Below are 20,501 nucleotides of genomic sequence, written 5' to 3'. Positions count from 1 at the left end.
GGTCCTGGAGCTGTGAAGCCTAATGCTTCAAAAAAGGTCTCTGTGGTTCTGTAATCATCACCTGCACAATTATTGTAACTAATAAATAACTTTCTGCCTTGGGATCAGACTACATTGTGGCAGTGGCAACAAACAATGCCACAGATTTCCTGACATTTCAAAATAAGCCATCATAAAATAATCAAAACTTCTGGACAATGCTGTTATTGTAAGAGATCTTAGGTGCTAAAAGAGAATTTCTAAAATAACACAAGGGAGAAGTCAGGTGTAATAGTTCTTCCCAAATTGAACATATTTTTCCCCACAGCTAAAATAGTCCCCACAATTCCTACAAAATGAGTGTTGCTTCTGAGATAGGACCTGTTCTGAGTTTCAAGTCTCAAGGGGTAGGGGTCGAATCATCTCAACTCAAAGATTACATCATCTAGAGTCTGTCCTAAATGGCTGCTAAATTCGTCTCAATTAATATTCACAAAGTGAGAGCAGTGACAGTTGTATGGGATGATATCCAGTCCATTTTACAAAGGAAAACTCTGAGAGGAAGTGACTTCTCCGGTCAGTTAAGAGTCAGAGCTGGGACCTGTATCTCCTGTCTCCCCCTCCCAGGTCACTGCTTCTTCCATTATGACAACTACAGTTTTCTTAGCAAAATATTGTGAATCTAATTGGACAAAGTTCAATTTCTATTCCTTACAATCAAGAAACACTCTGAAAAAAGAAGCACTCTGGCCCCTTTGGGAGGCAAGGGAAATCAGGTGTCAGTTGAACAGAAGGTACAAAGGAAAGCAGGGTGGGCCTCTCCAACTGAAAGTGAGATCCAACTGGGAGCGTGAGAGCAGGGAGGGAACAGAATGTACTTACATCTCTGCATCTGCTTGCTGTACTCGGACATGTTATCTGGGCGGATGGAGCGCAAGAATTTAATGTAGTCATCACTGTGGTACTTGGTCATCTCCTCAGCATTGGCTTTGTGAGGGCGCTAGAGGGCAGAGGGGAGAAAGGGCATGTTACTGACTACTGCTGGTCTTCACTCAATCTAGTTTGAACACTTATATCTGTCCAGCACTGAGCTAGGTGATGTGAAAAACACAAAGAAATTACTGATTAGATTCAAGCCTCAAGAAACTTACAATCTAATTAGACAAACAAGATTATCAAAGGAGACTCAGAAGAAGATCCAGACTGCAACTCAGGCAAGCTCTGTTGCTTAGACAAGTCCCTCTCTTGAGCCTCAATTTCTTCATTTACTAAATAATACCAGGAGCCAGGGAATTTGATAACTGAATGAGACTGTTAAATGTCTTTGTAAATTGTGAAGCAGTTTACAAATTATTACCTCTTTTTAAAATTAAATATAACAGTATATAATGGCTCCAACAGCTCAAGAAAAAGGGGTGTCTAACTGCAATAGATGGGAATTCCTTTATAAATCATCATCACACCAACAATTCTGATGATATCCTCCCCACTAAAATATGACATGGTAATTTCCTAGTTATTCCAACATTTTTAAAAAAGTTTTCCACTTAAATTTTATTTTCGAATCTTGAATTTCTTTTGTTGTTGTCCATCATTTTATTTTTCTTTTCAATTACAGCTGGCATTCAATATTATTTTACATTAGTTTCAGGTATATATCCCAACATTCTGATTCCTCCGTCTCTTTTTAAAAATTCTCTTCTCGGGGTGGCCGGTTAGCTCAGTTGGTTAGAGCGTGGTACTGATAACACCAAGGTTGCCGGTTTGATTCCCACAAGGGCCACTATGAGCTGTGCCCTCCATAAAATAAATAAATAAATAGAATTTAAAAAAATTATCTTCTCTACTTTTATAGTATAAAGCATTTTCAATATATAGCTAACACTGAGTGTTTACTCTGTGCCAGTCACTGTTTTATATGTGATCCTTACAACAACCTTTTCAAGTTCATATTATTATTTTCCTCACTTTGCAGTAAGGAAACTGTAGTAGAGAAGTGATTTGCCTAAGGTTATACAGCTAGTAAGTGGAATAGGAAACCCAGAGGTCTGGCTCCTGATACTATTTGACTCTCATTTAATTCTCACTTAATATGATAAAAAATATAAGACTGAAAGGTGGATACTGTTTTATAAAAACAAACAAACAAAAAACCACACCCATAGTGAAAGAAGCTAGACTTGGCTCCAAATACTAAGTTTGGGTTTTTAATTATCCTAAGCCCTTTACTCTCTTGGCAATGCCGCCAGAGCTCCACTGTTTCCCTTCTAGAGCAATGAGTGCCCAAACTCTCCATCTTAATCTCTATTCTGAGCTCCAGATTCACAATTCCAACAGCTTCCCAGCCAGCTCCACCCACAAATCCTAGAGGCACTTCCAATTCAATTTTACTTCCAGAACTTCTCTTTTACTATTTTTTGTGAATGATGCCATCATCCACTCAGGCTGAAAACCTGTGTCAACTTTAACTCCACCCTTTCTCTCTCTCTTTTTTTTAAAGATTTTATTGGGGAAGGGGAACAGTGTGTACTTCCAGGATTTTTTCCAAGTCAAGTTGTTGTCCTTTCAGTCTTAGTCATGGAGAGCACGCTCAGCTCCACATCCAGTTGCCATTGTTAGCTGCAGGGGGCACAGCCCACCATCCCTTGAGGGAGTCGAACCCACAACCTTGTGGTTGAGAGGATGCGCTCCAATCAACTGAGCCATCTGGGAGCTCAGCGGCAGCTCAGCTCAACGTGCTGTGTTCAATCTTAGTTGCAGGGGGCAGAGCCCACCATCCCTTGCGGGAGTCGAGGAACTGAACCGGCAACTTTGTTGTTGAGAGCCCTTGCTCCTGTGAATCGAACCAGCAGCCTTCGGAGTTAGGAGCATGGAGCTCCAACCACCTGAGCCACCGGGCTGGCCTCAACTCCCCCCTTTCTTGCCTTCTACTTCAATCCATTGCCCATCTCTTTCATTATCCCTTCCTAGTCCTGACTGCATGCATCCACCACCTTATTTCTCCTATGCTCCTCTTCCCCAGATTTCCTATTCTAGCCACCATCCATCCAGCTGCTCCAGACAGAAGCCTGGACTCCTCTTACCTCATCTACCACATTCAATTTCTCTTGAAACTACCGCCAATGTATCTGTCAACTCTGTCTACTTCCATCTCCAGGCCACCAAATTTTTGGCTTGGATTGTGGCATCAATTTCCTAACTGGTATCACTTAACAATTGTGAATCTATTCTCAAATCCTACAGCCATAGTAATCTGTCTAAAATTCAAAATGAATCACGTCATGCTCTTCTAAAAATGCTTCATTACTCACAAGATCAAGCCCGAACTCTTTAACCTATTATAGCTTGGGAAACCAAAATAATCTGGTCCCTGCTCACCTGTCTAGAATCCCTCTAAATATTTTATGTTCTAGCCCAGGAAACACCAAATTCAAAGCACTTAAAAAGGCCAGGCAGTTTAGCTAACTTGGTGCTTAAAACAAACAAAAAAACTAGTAAGCTGAGAGGGCAGCCTAGCTGATTACTGCCATAAAGGAATTTGGGCCCAATTGTCAGTCTTCTGGGTTAAATCTTATTTTGTCAAAGGTTGGCCACTAACAAAGTTCTTAAAAGTACTTTTTGAGCTAAATAAAACATATGAGGGGCTGACTTGATCTCATGCATTGGTTGTACCATTCTGCAAGCACAATTTTACTTGCTATTCTCCAAGGGAATTCTCTCTCATCTTCGGAACTTTGCACATGCTATGGCCTACATTACTGTTCTCTTCACTCCCTCTACTCAACCTTAGGTTGCAATTGAAAAATTAATTCCCCCAGAGTGCTGTCCTTGACCCCTAGAGTCTCGGTTAAGTAACTTTCTCAAGTGCTTCCCTGAGAACCCTTACTTCCCTCTATCATCACATTCAAACTGCAATATAACTTGCGTTTGTTTGGTCCACTCTGGGAGGCCAGGAGCAGGTCTGTCTTTATTCTAAGCAATTAGCATGGTGCCGGCACTTAGTAGGTGCTCAGTACATATCTGTTGCCATAAATTAACTCTCCTTTGGATTAATTTTGGCCTCCTAATTGGTCCTATTTATATCCTCTTCCAATCATCTTTCTAAAGGTGTCACAAAAATCTTAAAAAGTCAATGCCCTGATCTAAAACATTCAATAACTCTATAATTACAAGAGAAAAGATTCTAAATTCTGACACGGTAATCACTGGAACTTTGCAAGGTTCCTTTTCCAATCTAACTCCCCCTGCTCTCTTCCATAAATATTATGCTCCAGACAAACAGCTCTCCCTCAATAAGACCCATAGAGCTTTCCACCACATCGTCAACGATCATGCTCCTCCTACAATTTGAAATTCATCCCTATTCCAAATCTCTGAAGGACAAAGACCATCTCAAAAGCTGCCTCTTTTACAAAGTAAAAGCAAACTTGCCCTAAGAATCCATCTTCATCCGAGACCATAATGTTCCAAGAAACATGACCTCACAGTCAAAAATCACAAAACACACAAGGAAACAGCACCAGGTGTGAGAGCCCATACAAACAACAAATAGCAGAATCAGATCTACAGAGGCTTTGGATACATATTTAAATAAAAAAAAACAACTGCACTGCATTTTTATATACCAGTAAACAATTAAAAAAATAAGATTTTAAAAAGACACAATTTATGATAGCATTAAAAAATGAAGTACCTGGAAATAAATCTAACAAAAGATGTATATTATCTTTATGGAGAAAATATAAAACTTTATGTTGATAGGCAAAATCTCAACTGCCCATCAACAGTGGAATGGATAAACTGTGGTATATTCTACAACAAAACACTACACGGCAATGACGATGAACAAGTTACACACAAAAACTGCATATTACATAATTCAATTTCTATAAAGTTCAGCAAAATTAAACTCTATTGTTTAGGGATGCATATTTAGGTAGTTAAATTATGATGAAGAGCAAGGAAGCAATTAACAGAAAAGTCAGGATTCTGGGGACATCTTGGGGGAGAGAAGCTGTGATCAGGAAGCAATATTAGGTTTCTGAGGTACTGGCAAGGTTCTGTTTCTTGAACCGGTTGGTGGTTTTTTGTTTTAATTTTATTTGATGGGGGAGGGGCCTGCACCTGCCTACCACCCCCAGTCTCCCCAGCTTACATGCCCAGCTCAACCCCCAACCCCCACCCACAGCCCAGACCGCAAGTCCCTGCAGCACCTGGCAAGGCAGGGTTGGTGTTTACATGTATGTTTATTTTATATCAATTTGTTAAACTGCACATTTCTTTTATAACACATATAACACATTTCTGTACATGTGTTACACTTCACAATAAAGAAGTTAAAGGAAGCCTTTATATGAGACCTTTAAAAAGACCTCAATAGGGGCGGCCAGTTAGCTCAGTTGGTTAGAGAGTAGTGCCCTTAACAACAAGGTTGCGGGTTCGATCCCCCCATGGGCCACTGTGAGCTGCGCCCTCCACAACTAGATTGAAACAACTACATGAGGTGGAGCTGATAGGTCCTAGAAAAAACACACTTAAAAAAAAATAGAAAGTTAAGAAGAAAAAAAAGACCTACATAAATAGATATACCATGTTCATGAATTCAAAGGCTTCATATTCTCAAAATATCAATTTTCCCCTAAGATGATATATATAGAGTCAATGAAATTTCAACCAAAATCCGAGATTTGTGTGTAGCATTTGATGAGTTAATTCTTAAATTAATATAGACGTACAAAAGGTAAACAGCAAGTCACTTTTTTTTTTTTTAAAGAACAACAAAGTAGGCGGGCTTGTGCTACAAGATATCAAGACTTACTAAAAAGACTGGTACTAGCATCTGGGTCAATAAAACAGACCAAGTCAACAGAACATAGAGCCCAGAAACAGACCCACACATGGTTTCTGGCACAAAGTTGGTCTTTAGTAAGTATACGTAGAATGAATGAATAAATGTGGACATTTCATATGTAAAAGTGGTGGCACTTAGATTAGAGGGGAAACAATAGACTTTTCAATAAGTCAGCTGGGGCAACATGGGGGAAAAATTCAGTGGATTCTTATTTCAAAGCATATTAAAGAATCAATTCTAGATCTAGTATATACCACGGATAAGGGAGGACTACCATACGAGAATATATAAAGAACTACTACAAATTGGTAAGAAAAAGAAAGCCAAACAACCCAAGAGGAAAATGGGCGAAAGAAATTAAAAGACATTTCACAGTAGAGGACATACAAATGGCTAATAAACATCGGAAGAGATGCTCAGTTTCACTGATCATTAGTGAAATGCAAATCAAGACCACAATTACATACTATACTGTTTTATACCCATTTGATTGTCAAAATTTAAAGTCTCATTCCAAGTGTAGGAGAGGAGGTGAATCAAGGTATTTCTTATACATTGTGCCAGTGAGAGTAAAACTCATTCAACCACACGGACAAGCAACTTGGTGTTTAACATTCACAGATCCTACACTCGAGCAATTTTACTCTTAGGGAAATAGCCTAAAGAAATGTTTACATATATGCACTAAAAGACATGTACAAGAATATGTCCAGTAGCACTGTTCTTAACATTAAAAAACTAGATATAAATTAAGAACATGGAAGAACTGCAGTATACTAACGTGAGAAAATATTCAGCAGAGAAAAATGAAAGAATTATAGCTATATTCAACACAGTAGATATTACTAATATTCTTCTGGATAAAAGTCCCAGAAGACTACACATAGCATGATATCATTTTTTAAAAATTCAAAAACAAGTAAATGAATAAGCGCATATACAAATAACCATATTTTTTAAAAAGATAAACACAAAATTTAGAAGAGGACTTTGGTTGTAGGAATATGGATGTTCACTGCATTATTAAAATATTTAAGTAAATAAATTATTAAATAAACAAAGAAATCAATTTTCTAAAAAGAAGGCCAAGCATGGACCTTCTTTGTTTTTTTTTTTAAGATTTTATTGGGGAAGGGGAACAAGACTTTTATTGGGGAACAGTGTGTACTTTACAAGTCAAGTTGTTGTCCTTTTAATTTTAGTTTGTGGAGGGTGCCGTTCAGCTTCAAGTTGTTGACCTTTCAGTCTTAGTTGTGGAGGGCACAGCTCAGCTCCAGGTCCAGTTGCCATTTCTAGTTGCAGGGGGCGCAGCCCACCATCCCTTGCGGGAGTCAAACCAGCAACCTTGTGGTTGAGAGGATGCGCTCCAACCAACTGTGCCATCCAGGAGCTCAGCGGCAGCTCAGCTCAAGGTGCCATGTTCAATCTTAGTTGCACAGGGGGCGCTGCCCACCATCCCTTGCAGGACTGGAGGAGTTGAACCGGCAACCTTGTGGTTGAGAGCCCACTGGCCCATGTGGGAATCGAACCGGCAGCCTTCGGAGTTAGGAGCATGGAGCTCTAACCGCCTGAGCCACCGGCCGGCCCCATGGACCTTCTTTTGATGCTTATCTGCCAAGTATAATGACTGACCCTATTCTGTGTATCTGAGGTCCAATTAAAAACGAAAAACAGACAATCGCATAGAAAAATGGGCAAAAAGCTTGAATAGGAACTCCAACAAGGAAACCTGAATGGCCAATAAACAAACAAAAAGATCCTCAACCTCACTAGTAACCAGGGAAATACAAAGTAAAACAACAGCAAGATACCATTTCATTACTACCTAAACTGGCCAAACAATTTAAATCTGACAAAATCAAGGGTTGACAAAGGACTTGGAGCAACTGCAATAACTCTACATTGCTGGCAACTGGAAACCATTTTGGCATTATCTAATATAAGGGTGATGATATGCACATGTCCTGACCCAGCAATTCTATTCCTACTATATCCCCAGTGAAACTCCAGCATACGTGCACCAAGAAGCATGTTTAAGAATGTTCACAGTAGCAGTGTTTGTAACAGCTCCAAACTAGAAACAAACCAAATGCCCACCAATAATAAAACAAATTGTAGCATATTCTTTCAAAGAAATACAGTGAAAATAAATAGTTACATGCATCAACATATATGCCTCTCAGAAACATGTTAAGCAAAAAGGGCAAGTCACATAAATACTATATGGCTCCATTTATGTAACAAACATGTAAAACTAAAACACGTAAAACACACACTGGTAAAATTGTAAAGTAAAGCAAGGTAATAATAAACCCCAAATTCAGGGCAGAGGTTAACTCTGGGGAAGAAGACAGGGTTAGGGAAGTACATACAGGGGCTTTAGCAGTCACGGAAATGTTCCTTTTCTTAAATCGGGTGGTATTAATTGCAATGTGATTCTTTATACCTTACATATATTTTATAAAAATCCTTTCATATCTACTCAATGTTTTATAAAAACATTTTTTAAAAAAAGAACAAAAGAACAGAAGGCAATGAATAAGAAGCCTGGGAATATACAAAATTAGCATCCAAGGCAAAGAAGAGAGCAGGGTTTTTGATTATATAAATAGGAATGTGCCTGGATGAAAAGTGGGATGTTGATTCTGGGAGAGATTAATTAGATCTGTGTGGAGACAGAATTGGGGGAGGGACCAAAGAGGATCAAATTGTGTGAAAAAGATTTCAACATGTCTCCTTCAGGTATAGAGACAGAAATAATACAGCAACTTCTATGAGAAATCTAAGGAGTGTCCCTCTGGGCTCACTGTCAAAAACCATCAATTTCAGGACAGATACTAAAATGGCTATCTGTGCTTTGGGAAAGGAATGCTAGGATCTCAGCCCAGAGAAAGGAGGGGATAGAAGGGATGAATGCCGAGAAACACTGTTGGGGGAATAGGACCAAAGATTCACACTCAGTGAAAATGTAGGTCCAGAGAAGGAAAAGGATCACATTAAACAGAACAAGGTCTAGAGATGCTGGACGGAGATTATACTAGGGTTTTGCTTTAAGTTTATAATCAGAATACCACACATGATGTCATTTCCAATAAGGTATTATTATTTCCTTATTGATTGCTTCCTAAAGAGCCATTCTCTCCCTTCTTTCTTGGTAACAGATCTCGACTGGTTGGGTGTTAATGTACCCAGCCCCAGGGATCAAATGTGGAGAGTCTAAGCCAATTGCTGGTGAATGGTCTCAAGATGGCAAATGACCCAATGAGATTTAATGGGAAATCTGTTGGGAAACTTCTGGAAAGCGTTTTCCTTTTTAATAAAAAAGGGAGTATGGGGTGGGGACAGTGGAGAGTGATCCATTCTGACCCTGTTCCCGTCCTCTTTGGAGTCTGTTGTATGAAGACATGATACTTGGAACTGAGACGGCCATCATGTGACTTCAAGGCAAAAAACATGAGGATGAAATCACAAAAGTTAAGGATGGCTGAGCAGGACAGAATAAGCCTGGATCCCTGATAACACAGCCAAAAAACAAAACAAAACAAAGAAATCCTTAGACCATCTACCTCTAGACTTCTTGCTAAGAGGTTGTTTAGGAAGGACAAAAAGAACAGATGGACAGAGACAGACTCTAGAATCAGAGAGATAGGGGTTCAAGTCTTAGCTCATCTGTTAATAGCTATGTGACTGTAGGCATGTTAATTATTCTCTCTGAGCTTGTTTTCTCATCTATAAGTTGGGGTTATTATAAGCATGAAAGAAATAACAGGTAGCTGTGGCCTGGCACCTAGCAATCATCAATAAATGTTAGTTTATTTGTCCTCTGACTTGGAGATAGAATCCATTTTTTATTATCTCAATATATCTCATGGAGGTTAATATAGTCTCTGGGGTATGGCAAATACTCAACAAAAGTATGGTGAATGAAAGAAATAGGGCTTGAGATGACGCTTGAAGATGAGTGAGGTATAACTGGGCAGAGTAAATAATCCTGCCAGTCAGGATGTGGGAGAAAGAGGCAGAAGCTGATCTGGCTGCCTTGGAGGGCTGAGGGGGAAAGGCAGGGAAGAAGGCAAGTGGGGGCCAGGTTAGCCTGCTATAGATGTGCACTGGGCAACTCCGGAAGGGATTAGTGCTTACTATTTCACATTCAGGTATCTTTATCTAAATGCTAGTCTGCTCTAGAGTCCCTGAAAACCTTGCTACCTTTTATGGTTTTCATTCCCAGCTGCCTTTCATATCTGAAAAACCTCTCTGGTTCCAAGGTCTGTCTACTCTCCCTCTTGCTTCCCCAGCTGCCTCCACAGGCTCTAGAGACATGACACGGCCATCTGGGAAGGAAGATTCATCTCCTTTCAGTCTCTGAAATGGTGAGGAAGGTATTGTTGTTGCTAGGTTACTTAAGCTGTCCGCAGACTTCAACAACAGACTCTTATACTGGAACCACAAGGCAACATGGGCCCCCAGATCCTCTTTATTTTCTCATTGGGACCCTGCAACAGCCTAACTGGCCTCCATGCTTTTAAAACACATGCCTGTTTCTCTCTCTTTCATTCAAAATCCTTCACTTGTTCTTCACTGCCTCCAGAAGAGGTTCAAATTGGGAACCTTTGGACCAAATTTGGTCCACAGATGTACTGATGTGTTTTTGTTTGTACAGGTTTAAAAAATATATACATGGGTTAACATTTTAAACATGGGAGATTTTACATAATAATCTGGATTTCTAGCTTCTCTTTAAAAACTGGAATATGGGGCAAAGATCAGCAGTTAAGAGATGAAGATAGTCTATACTCTCTAGTAACCAGAGACTTGGTGCTAGTTCAACAGACCCAATCACTCTTTTTTTTCAGGCATTGGATTTGTTGTCCCTGGCCCATCGGAGTTGTTTAGCACAGCACATCCAACCCTTGCTGCCCCCTCCAGCTTTAGCTCCCCTCACTCACATCTGTGCACTTTACAATACAGCAATGCAGCACACTGAACTACTTATATTTTCCCCAAATGTACCATATTGTTCTTACCTCTCTGCCCTTTTGTGTATGTTCTTCCCTTGGCCGAGAATGACAGTGCCCTCCTAAACTCCAGGCTAAATTCTTTTCCATCATTAAAATTCTGCTCAGATATCACCTCCAGGAAACATCCCAAAGCTCCTTTCCTCCTTCACTCCTCATCTCTGCATCTTGTACATTTGTAAATCGTTGTACTTACACACTGTAGTGTAATTAATTTGTGTACATGTCAGTCTCTAGCACTAGAGTGAACTCCTTAAAAACAGAATCTCTATCATCTACAGTGGTGTCCGCCACATAACAGCCGCTCAATACATGTCTAATGAATGAATAGTTAGAAAAATAAAATACTGAATGACCAGAGCTGATGAGATTGGGGGGCGGGAGGGCGGTGTTCCAAGCAACTCACATAGATTTCCATTTTTCGGTAGAGACCGTAGTTAAGTAGCAAATTGTGAGTCATGCGGATTCGGTGAGGCTTCATTGGGTGGCCTTGTCCATAATAGTAATTTCCAACATCCCCTGAAGAAGAAAGAGTGGTAGTTTCAGTGACACAGACACACACTCCCAGGAGAACCCAGGAATTTTTACAACCAACTCCTAGGCAAACTCTCTTGTTCATTCTAATCTCTTAAGATTCTCACTCACCTTGTGGAAGGGTAACCCCCACCCCCAAAAAAAGTAGGGAATGCTGGTGAGGTGAGCACTTATGAATGTCAGTCTAGCCCAGTTTCTTCTCCTGGAACTCACAGGCAGTACTAGAGAGTGTGAGGGGTTCATTCCAAAGCGACCGGGGAACAGCAACCAGTGAGGTGTTTCGCCGTAATTACAAGGAATTCACTCCCACAACAAAAAAATAATCGTTAATATTCAGAATTATTATAAGCCACAGTTCACCTCTTGTACACTGTGACACTTTATGGTGTCAAAACACATTCGCACTCATTTTATTACTGGATCCTCACAATAATCTTATAAAATAGTCACAACAGCGAGTTTTATTCCAATTTTATAGGTAAGAAAACTAAACTCTTATCAGCCCTTGCAAAAGCCTTTTAACTGGTCCCTCTCTCTTCAATTCAAACTATCTGCCATACTGTCACCAGTTATTTCCCTACTACACAGCTTTGATAACATCACCTCCCTGCTCAAAAATCCTAAATGGCTCCCCATCTTCTACAGGATAAAGAATAAAGAATTTCAGTAATCTGGCATTCAAGGACTTTTTAAATCTACCTTTCCAACTTCATCTCCTGCTCTCTACCACCACAACCCTCCCCCACAACACTCTTTCTACTCCAGACTGGGAGTGTGCAAACTACTACTACAGGCCCTTGGGTCCAATACAATTAGCTGACTGTTTTTTGTAAATAAAATTTTACTGGCACAGAGCCATTTCCATTAGTTTATATACGGCCTATGGCTGCTTTCACACTATAATGGCTGAGTTGAATAGTTAAATAGTTGCCACGGAGAACTACCCACAGGGCACGCAAAGTCTGAAATATTTACTATCTGGGAGTGGCTGGTTAGCCCAGTTGGTTAGAGCATGGTGCTAATAACACCAAGGTTGCTGGTTCGATCCCTGCATGGGCCACTGTGAGCGGTGCTCTCCTTTAAAAAAATAAAAAAATAAAACATAAAATATTTACTGTCTGGTCCTTTACAGAAAGTTTGCCAATTTCTGCTCTAAACACACTAGCATCCTGAACACGGCATTCACCTTCTTTATTCAGACTGTTCCTTTGACCTGGAATGTCCTTCCTTCTCTGATGATCCTCATACTACAAAGCCCAGCTCAAGCTCCACACTATTCCTGATCAGAATAAATGGTCTTTTCCTCTGTGTGCAATTTGTATATAGCACTTAATTCATTTTGTTTTGTATTTGAATTATTGACATATTTATTTATATCTACAAGACTGGGTGCTCCTTCAAGGCAAGGAAAAATACGCCCTGTACGTCACAGAGGCGCAATAAAGATTCAAAGAATCGAACTGAGGCTCAGAGAAGTTAAGTGACTGCTCAAGGTCGCACAGCTAATGAGTGATGGGGAGTCAACTCTTCTGACTCCAATCCAGCATGCTAAAAGCTACATGGGTTTCCCAGGTACCTACTTCAGTTTGTATTTAATGTAGAGCGCTCTGTGAGTCTACCTGGTAGAAAGTTCCTGGAAGAATATTCCAAAATCTAGTGAACTGCACACCCAAAGATCTCTCCTTAGGAGTCCGTCAGGATGAGGCAGATCTTTCAGCACCCGTGGAAAAAAAGGTCCCAACCTCTTATGCATTGTGATTGGCGCCAGAAACAGGCTTCATTCCAGGGAGCAGTGCACTGTGGGGAATGCCACCAACAGCATCCAAGCCACATTCTAATTTTCTTTGTCATAGACAGGGCCCGGGACAATAGGAAACTTCTAAACAGTTGGCTGTTAAGGATCTCATCCTCTTCTGTCTCTCTTTTAAAATAATTTATTTTTAGAACAATTTTAGATTTACAGAAAAATTGCAAAGCTAGAACAGAGAGTTCTCAGATACCCATACCCAGTTGCCCCATTATTAAAATTTTCCATTAGTAAAATAAGTACTTGTTATAACTAATGAACCAATATTGATATATTTAACTATAAGTCCATACTTTATTCAGATTTCCTTAGTTTTTACCTAATGTCCTTTCATCCTCTTCTCTTAATCTTAGTGAGGCCCCTGAGGGCAGCGACTGTGCTCTCAGCCAGAATATAGCACATAGTGGCGTTCAGTAGGGATCCTAGTCCCATACAGACACAGACTTTGAAATGCAGTAGTCGGGAAGGGAGGCAGAAAAGTTCCCAGGGCCCCTCAGACAACCTTATCTGCCATGGGGATGGGTAGAAGAGGTTCTCAAGGCACTGGCTGAGACACCCAGCTGCAGACCCCCTGTGTAGGCAGTCAGGAGCCACATGACCATTATCATGTTATATAATTGGGTTCCTACTTACGCAAGTTCCTGGCAGGGGCCTTGATCCCTAGCAACTCCCTTGCCTATCAAGCCTGGATCCAGCCAAGGCTTAGACTTGAGGAACTAAGATACCTTATCTAGACGGCTAAGGGAGTACCTGAGGGTGGTGCCCAGAAACACCTTCTTAACAGTTTTGAATTGAGTTGCTGAGAGAGTTTAAAAGAAATAATCCTTTTAATTCAGATACTACTTTTACACTTTAGATGAGCTTTTCCCACTGTTCTCATAGTTTTTCAGTTTCACAGAAAAGTGACCTGAGGCCTAGAAAGGTGAAGTGACTTGCCCAGTACTGCAAAGCTTCTGAGTGGCAGAGCCAAATTTGAGTCCCAAGTTAGTGACCTCACTGCAAAACTGTTTCTTAAAAGTAAGAAGTCTGCGGCCAGATGGCTCAGCTGGTTAGAGCGCAAACTCTGAACAGCAGGGTTGCCGGTTCAATTCCCCCATGGGATGGATGATGGGCTGCGCCCCGGGCAACTAAAGACTGGAAACGACAACTGGACTTGGAGCTGAGCTGCACCCTCCACCACTAGATTGAAGGACAATGACTTGGAGCTGATGGGCCCTGGAGAAACACACTGCTCCCCAATATTCCCCAATAAAATTATATATATAGAAATTATTAAAAAAAAAAAAGTAAGAAGTCTCCCTTCTCTGAACACTGGGTCCCTTCTTTTCTTCTTTTTAAACTGAGAATGTAGAGGTCACAAAACTGTGCAAACTGATACGGTTACAAAGTCAAAGGATCCAGCCTCAAACGTGTCTTCACTACTGCCCAGCAATCCTTCCAAATTTATTTTCCTAGCACCTTCTTTCACAACAGCTATTTAACAGCTAACTCTCTTCAAGATTCCTGCTCTACCAACTGCCCTCAGGAAAAGGAATATTCCCCAACTTCATCTTGAAAACTCCCTCGACTCTCCCCACCAAACTTACCTACATTTGAACTTTTTCTTGCCACTTACCTTCTCACCAAGAAGGAACTTCCTCTTGAAGGCTAGTGTCCCTACCTGTGCTCTGGTGTCCATCTCACCTGGTCTTTTTAGGAACCTCCATCATGACTAGCCCCTCTCCTGTATCTCCAACCTTTCCTCTCTGGCTATTTTCCCTAAGAATTTGAATATGCTCAACTCTCAACCATTACATCTCTCCTTTATCAGCAACCCTCTCTCTGCCCTGGACAAGTTTCATTAAAAAGGGTCCAGCCTGATGTCTCCTCTTCACCCATCCATTCATTCCTCACGCTACAGCAATCTAGCTTCAGTTCCAAACCTAGCACGGGAAACAGTTCTTGCCAACACTTGTCCCTCCCTCTTTTGGCTACTGTAACCCAACACTTTCTGGTTCACTTACATCTCTGGCTATTCCTCTGTATCTTTTTATTCATTTAATCAGCAAGCATTTACTGAGAGCCAACTATGAGTTAAGCACTGTTCTGGGGGAAGAGCATATAGAGGTAGACTAGACATTGTTCCTTTCCCTAAGGCATTTACCATCTGTAAGTATAAAAAAGTAAATGGGTAATTACAATACACAGTGACAAGTGCTATGGCCGGGGAAGTACAGAGCACGAAGGACATTAGACTTTTCCACTTCCTTAGAATTCCACCCTGGATCCTCTTCCGTTCACCCTGTATAACTTCTTGGGTGATGGCATCCTCTTTTGTAACTAAAATTCCCATCTGACAACTATGTATGCTGACGTCTATCAAAAATCTCCTCATTTCTATCTTCTGAACTGCAGACCAGAACGGCTAACTGCCTACTGAACACGATCTAGTTGGATGTCCCCCAGACATCTCAACAAGTATTTCTTGAAGAAAAAAAAAGTTATCAACGGACATGATCTCCTCCACTCGGCATCAAACTGCCCAAACCAGAAACTTGGGATCCTTGCCTTCTTCCTTACCCCAACCTTCATGAATTTAATTTCTGTCCTAGAGCGAGAGTTCTAAGGTAGAAATCTGATGATGTCACTAACCTGCATAAAGCGTCTATGATTCACAAGTGCCCTCAGCATAAAGTCCAACTTCCTTAGGACAGTACGCCCGGCCCTTCGTGACCTAGTCCCTAATGCCTTCTCCAGCCTCATCACCAGCAACCTTTCCCTCACCCCTGTTCCCTCACTTCTACACTCTGCCCTCAAATCTGCGCTTCGGCCCTATGGACACATCCCTGATGCTCTTCAAAGCAGCTGTCCCCTCTCTCCCCTCTAAACTGCTGTCATCTTTGCCTGCCCTGTGCCAGGCTAATAACCCCTGTTCTTCAGATCCCAACTGAGATGGCACCTCCTTCCCTGACTCCTCACACTGGGCTGGGTGCCTCTTCTCCTGTGCCCCGGTAACACTCTGAAAGTTCCTTTATCCCAGCAAGATAACAGAGAGCAGTTCTCTGTCACTGTCTATCTTCCTCTCCAGACGGAGCTGAAGATGGGAAGTGACTCGATCAACTCCATGGCCACCAGCAGCTCAATGCTACCTAGTGCAGAATGAGGTCTCCAGAGAGTGTGGTGACATGAAAAAGTCTGTTTTAACAGCTCGCATCCTTTAGCTTCCAACCCGAGGGACCCCCTTGCCCAGCAGCAACTGCAGGCCCTGCTCAGGGGCTGGGGGAGGGGCAGTGGTGCCGATTAGTTGGTGATTCCTGAAGGACTCTCCCCAAAAAGGATGAGGAAGGAAAGGGGCAGTGAAAAGCCTTTGTACACTCAGCAGGAACACATACCCTTGCACCCCTCCCTCGGATTCTGCCTCCGGCCCTTGGCCTCAGCCTCCCCTCCAGGAGTCCCCTCAAAGTCTCCTCATCAGACGTCTTCCGAATTCCCCACCAAGATCACCTCAGGCGACTCTCTCGGGAGACCTCAGCCTCTTCCCTCAGTCTCGACCTCCTTTCCATTCCTCTGAGCCTCTTCCCTCAGGTCCGACCTCCTTCTCTCAGCTTCCTTCCTCAGCCTTGATCTCCTTTCCTCTGAGCCTCTTCCCTCAGTCTCGACCTCCTTCCTCTGTCCCGACCTCATTCCTCAGCCCAGACTTCCATCCTGAGCCTCCTCCCTCAGTCTCGGCCTCCTTCCTCCCAACCTCCTCCCTCAGCCCGGACCTCCTTTCCCTTCAGCCTCCTCTCTCAGCCTCGTCTTCCTCTCAGCCTCCTCTCTCAGCCTTGCCCCAACGCCTGTCTCTCCCAGCCTCCCGCTCCCGGATCCGGCCCGGCCAGGCCCCGCCCCCGCTGCGAGGACGGTGCTCACCGTCGTAGTAGTAACAGACTTTCCTCTTGGTGCCCTGAGTCTGCGCCATCTTGCTCGCCTCCCGTCCCTCCCGTCCGTCCGTCGGTCCGTCCGGCCTCCCGCCCGCAGCTCTGCTCAGCGTCCGACCCAGGGGGGAGGGGGCGGGCCTCCAGCCCGCCCCGCCCGTCCCCTCCCGGGCTCACCTATAGCCGCGCAGCCCGGGCACCGCTCCAGCCAATCAGCTTACGCAGGGACGGCCCGGAACTCGGCAGGGGGCAAGGGCAGCCCGGAGGAGCCCGGAGAGGCAGCCCAGGGCCCCCTGGGCCTGTACCAAGGTCCGCGACAGGGGGGTGGGGGAGCTGCCCGGGGACCGTACCATTAGTCCCGGGGGAAGAAAGCAGGTCTGTAAACTTCACAGTCCCATTTCGGTGTTGGAGGCGTGCTTGGAGATAAGGGGCCAACTTTGTACAATTTTACACAGAATCCACTGAGGTCTACAGGGGGGAAGTGACTTGCACAAGGTCACTCAGCTAGTGAAAGGGCTGAACGTGGATTATAACTCAGATTTGGAGGAAAGAGAATTAAACTGACAAACGAAATAAAAGTGCTGTGGGCCAAGTACTGTGCAGATTATCTCAATTATTCCTCACAACAGTTTTGGAGGAGGCCTTTTTATCCCCATTTTATAGATAAAGATATTGAAGTTGAGACCTTTGTGACTTGCTCAGACTCACACAATTAGTAATTAAATTCAATTGTTTTCTTTTTCTTGTTTTTTATTAGTTTTTCCTCTAAATTCAATTTTCAATTGTACATATATTTTGAATGCCTATTATACATCAGGGACACTGTAACAACGTGGCAGAACCTAGTCTCTTTCTCCAAGCCTACCTCCCTGATGCAGATGCCCAAGAGGACTGAGGAGTGCTTTTAGCTAGGAGAAAACTGATGGTCCCCTGAACCTGGAGCAGGGTTTCTCTAGCTATTGGAACTATTAACATTTTGGGCTGGATAATTATTTATTGTAGGGGACTGTCCTGTGCACCATAGGATGTTTAACCGCATTCTTGGCCTCTACTCGTTAGATGCCACTGGCACCCTCACCCCAAGATGTGACAACCAAAATTGTCTCCAGACATTGCAAGTCTCCAGGGCAAGGAGGGGAGGGGTTAGAGGAAGTATAAATTGCCCCTCACCCTACACTTGAGACCACTGCACTAGATCAGTCATCAACTGGTCAGTATTGAAAGCTGAAAGGCTGAAAAACACTGTGATGGGCCATTAAAATAACACTAATATTTAGTGAGTGCTTACTATGGGCCAAGTAAGTTACTCACTCATGGTCCTATAGTCAATAATATACAATATGCTTCTTTACATTTAAAGAGTGCTTGGACAATTGGGTTCCTCAGTTGGGAATTGTATTGGGCCATTAATAATGAAGGTAATAAGAGATCTAATACTGGGCAGTTCTATTAAAGAAATAACAAAAGGCCAGGGAATAAACTCTATTCCCAATTTTGTGTTGCTGCTTCCTAGCTAGGAAACTTTCTGGGCCTCCATTTCCCTCTTTGTAAAATGGAGAGGATAAGAAAACAAGTTGACAGACTCTATGGCTGCACAGTTTCCAAAGGAGGTTGTGGGTGTGGCAGCATTTTATAAAATGCAGGACATCACACACTCAAATGCCAACAGAGATCAGGCAGGTGATGTAAATGACTGGATATATATTATATTTACATTGTTTATATTAGTTTGATTCAGGCGCTTTGTTTGCATATTTTTTAATTGAATTCTTTTTCACTCTCTTCAATTGAATTCCTTTTCACTTTCCCCCATCTTTCCACAAACACACTGCCATCTTCAGGTATCTTCAATTTTCTCACTTTTTAATGGAAATGTGGGTGCCAAAAAAATTTCATTTTCCTCTATATTGTAAGAAGAAGAACATGAACATGATGATAAATAGCTGCTAATAGTTTCATTGTCTGGGAGCAAGAGAGAGTGGAGAGTATTCTGGCAAAAGGAGAGCCCATACCCCATCCAAACGGGGTGATCACTACTCAGCTCTAGGACAGATAAGTGCAAGGGAGCCAAACCTTCCTGGTTTTTCAAGAGATACAGAAATCTGGAGATTTATGCAAAATCTATCTAGTTTTATAAATTGACTGCTAATTCAGTCTATTATCAACATAACAGTAAGAGCCATCCTTTAAAATGTAAGTCAGATCATGTCATGGCTCTGCACAAATCCTAGTAAAGCCTCCTCAATATGTCTCCTACAAAGGCCACAAAGCCCCAGAGGATCTATCGCCCTCCTTCAAGCAGCCTTTACTTCTAGAGCTGGCCAGGGAAGCTTCTTCCTCAGGCTGTTTCCTCTGCCCCACCACTCCTCCCCCACACCAGGAGGCTCACTCACTCACTTCCTTCAAATCTTTGCTCAGTCACCTTCTCAATGAGGGCTTCTCAGACCATTGTCTTTAAAAATGTTAACCTCCCCAAACATGACATTCCTAATTCCCCTTACCCAACTCTATTTTCCTCTTAGCACTCATTACCTTGTAGCATACCGTATCATTCACATCTTTGTGATGCTTATTGTCTGTCTTCCCTTGCTAGAATGTACGCTCCACAAAGGCAGAAACTGTTTTATCTACTGTATATCCTGAGCCCAGAACTGTGCCTGGCATACAGTAGATGTTGAATAAATATTTGTTAAATGAGTGAATTAACTCGATGTTTAAAAACATCTTGAAAGTGAATCAAAACACATCTGAAGCCAAATATAGCCCTTGAATCATTAGCATGTAAAAAAATGCTAGGGCCGGCCCAGTGGCTCAGGCGGTTAGAGCTCCATGCTCCTAACTCGGAAGGCTGCCTGTTCAATTCCCGCATGGGCCAGTGGGCTCTCAACCACAAGGTTGCCAGTTCAATTCCTCAAGTCCCGTAAGGGATGGTGGGCTCCGCCCCCTGCAACTAAGATTGAACACGGCACCTTGAGCTGAGCTGCCGCTGAGCTCCCGGAGGGCTCAGTTGGTCAGAGCGCATCCTCTCAACCACAAGGTTGCCAGTTTGACACTTAAGGGATGGTGGGCTGCGCCCCCTGCAACTAGCAACGGCAACTGGACCTGGAGCTGAGCTGCGTCCTCCACAACGAAGACTGAAAGGACAACAACTTGAAGCTGAACGGCACCCTCCACAGCTAAGATTGAAAGGACAACAACTTGACTTGGGAAAAAAAAAAAGTCCTGGAAGTACACACTGTTCCCCAATAAAGTCCTGTTCCCCTTCCCTCCCACGCAAAAAATTGCTATTGCTCTTATGTAATAGGAGGGAGAGGGTCCTGGGATATATACTAGGAGGTTCTAGGTAGGAGTCGCCCTGAAGCCTTTGGGGTGGGGATTTAAAGGGTTTCAAAGAGCCCGTACAGCAAAGAGTCGGGACCTCC

At 42.6% G+C, this 20,501-nt stretch overlaps 1 protein-coding gene across 1 annotated transcript in view; it reads right to left on the bottom strand.

Moving 5' to 3' along the window:
* The window catches only part of HDAC1 (histone deacetylase 1), a 28,221-nt gene extending 10,990 nt beyond the window's left edge, over window positions 1–17,231 (bottom strand). Inside the window, exons 1-3 of the mRNA XM_033115498.1 lie at window positions 17,075–17,231; window positions 11,252–11,364; window positions 862–979 (exon numbers count right to left, since the gene is read on the bottom strand). Of these exons, the coding sequence (XP_032971389.1) occupies window positions 862–979; window positions 11,252–11,364; window positions 17,075–17,123 (280 nt within the window). The 5' untranslated portion in view covers window positions 17,124–17,231. The remainder of the gene's footprint in view (window positions 1–861; window positions 980–11,251; window positions 11,365–17,074) is intronic.
* Window positions 17,232–20,501: the final 3,270 nt, after the last annotated feature.

Source organism: Rhinolophus ferrumequinum, chromosome 9 (genome assembly GCF_004115265.2).
Source record: "Rhinolophus ferrumequinum isolate MPI-CBG mRhiFer1 chromosome 9, mRhiFer1_v1.p, whole genome shotgun sequence".
Classification (NCBI taxonomy): Eukaryota; Metazoa; Chordata; class Mammalia; order Chiroptera; family Rhinolophidae; genus Rhinolophus; species Rhinolophus ferrumequinum.
This window is presented reverse-complemented; position numbering and strand designations above follow the sequence as displayed.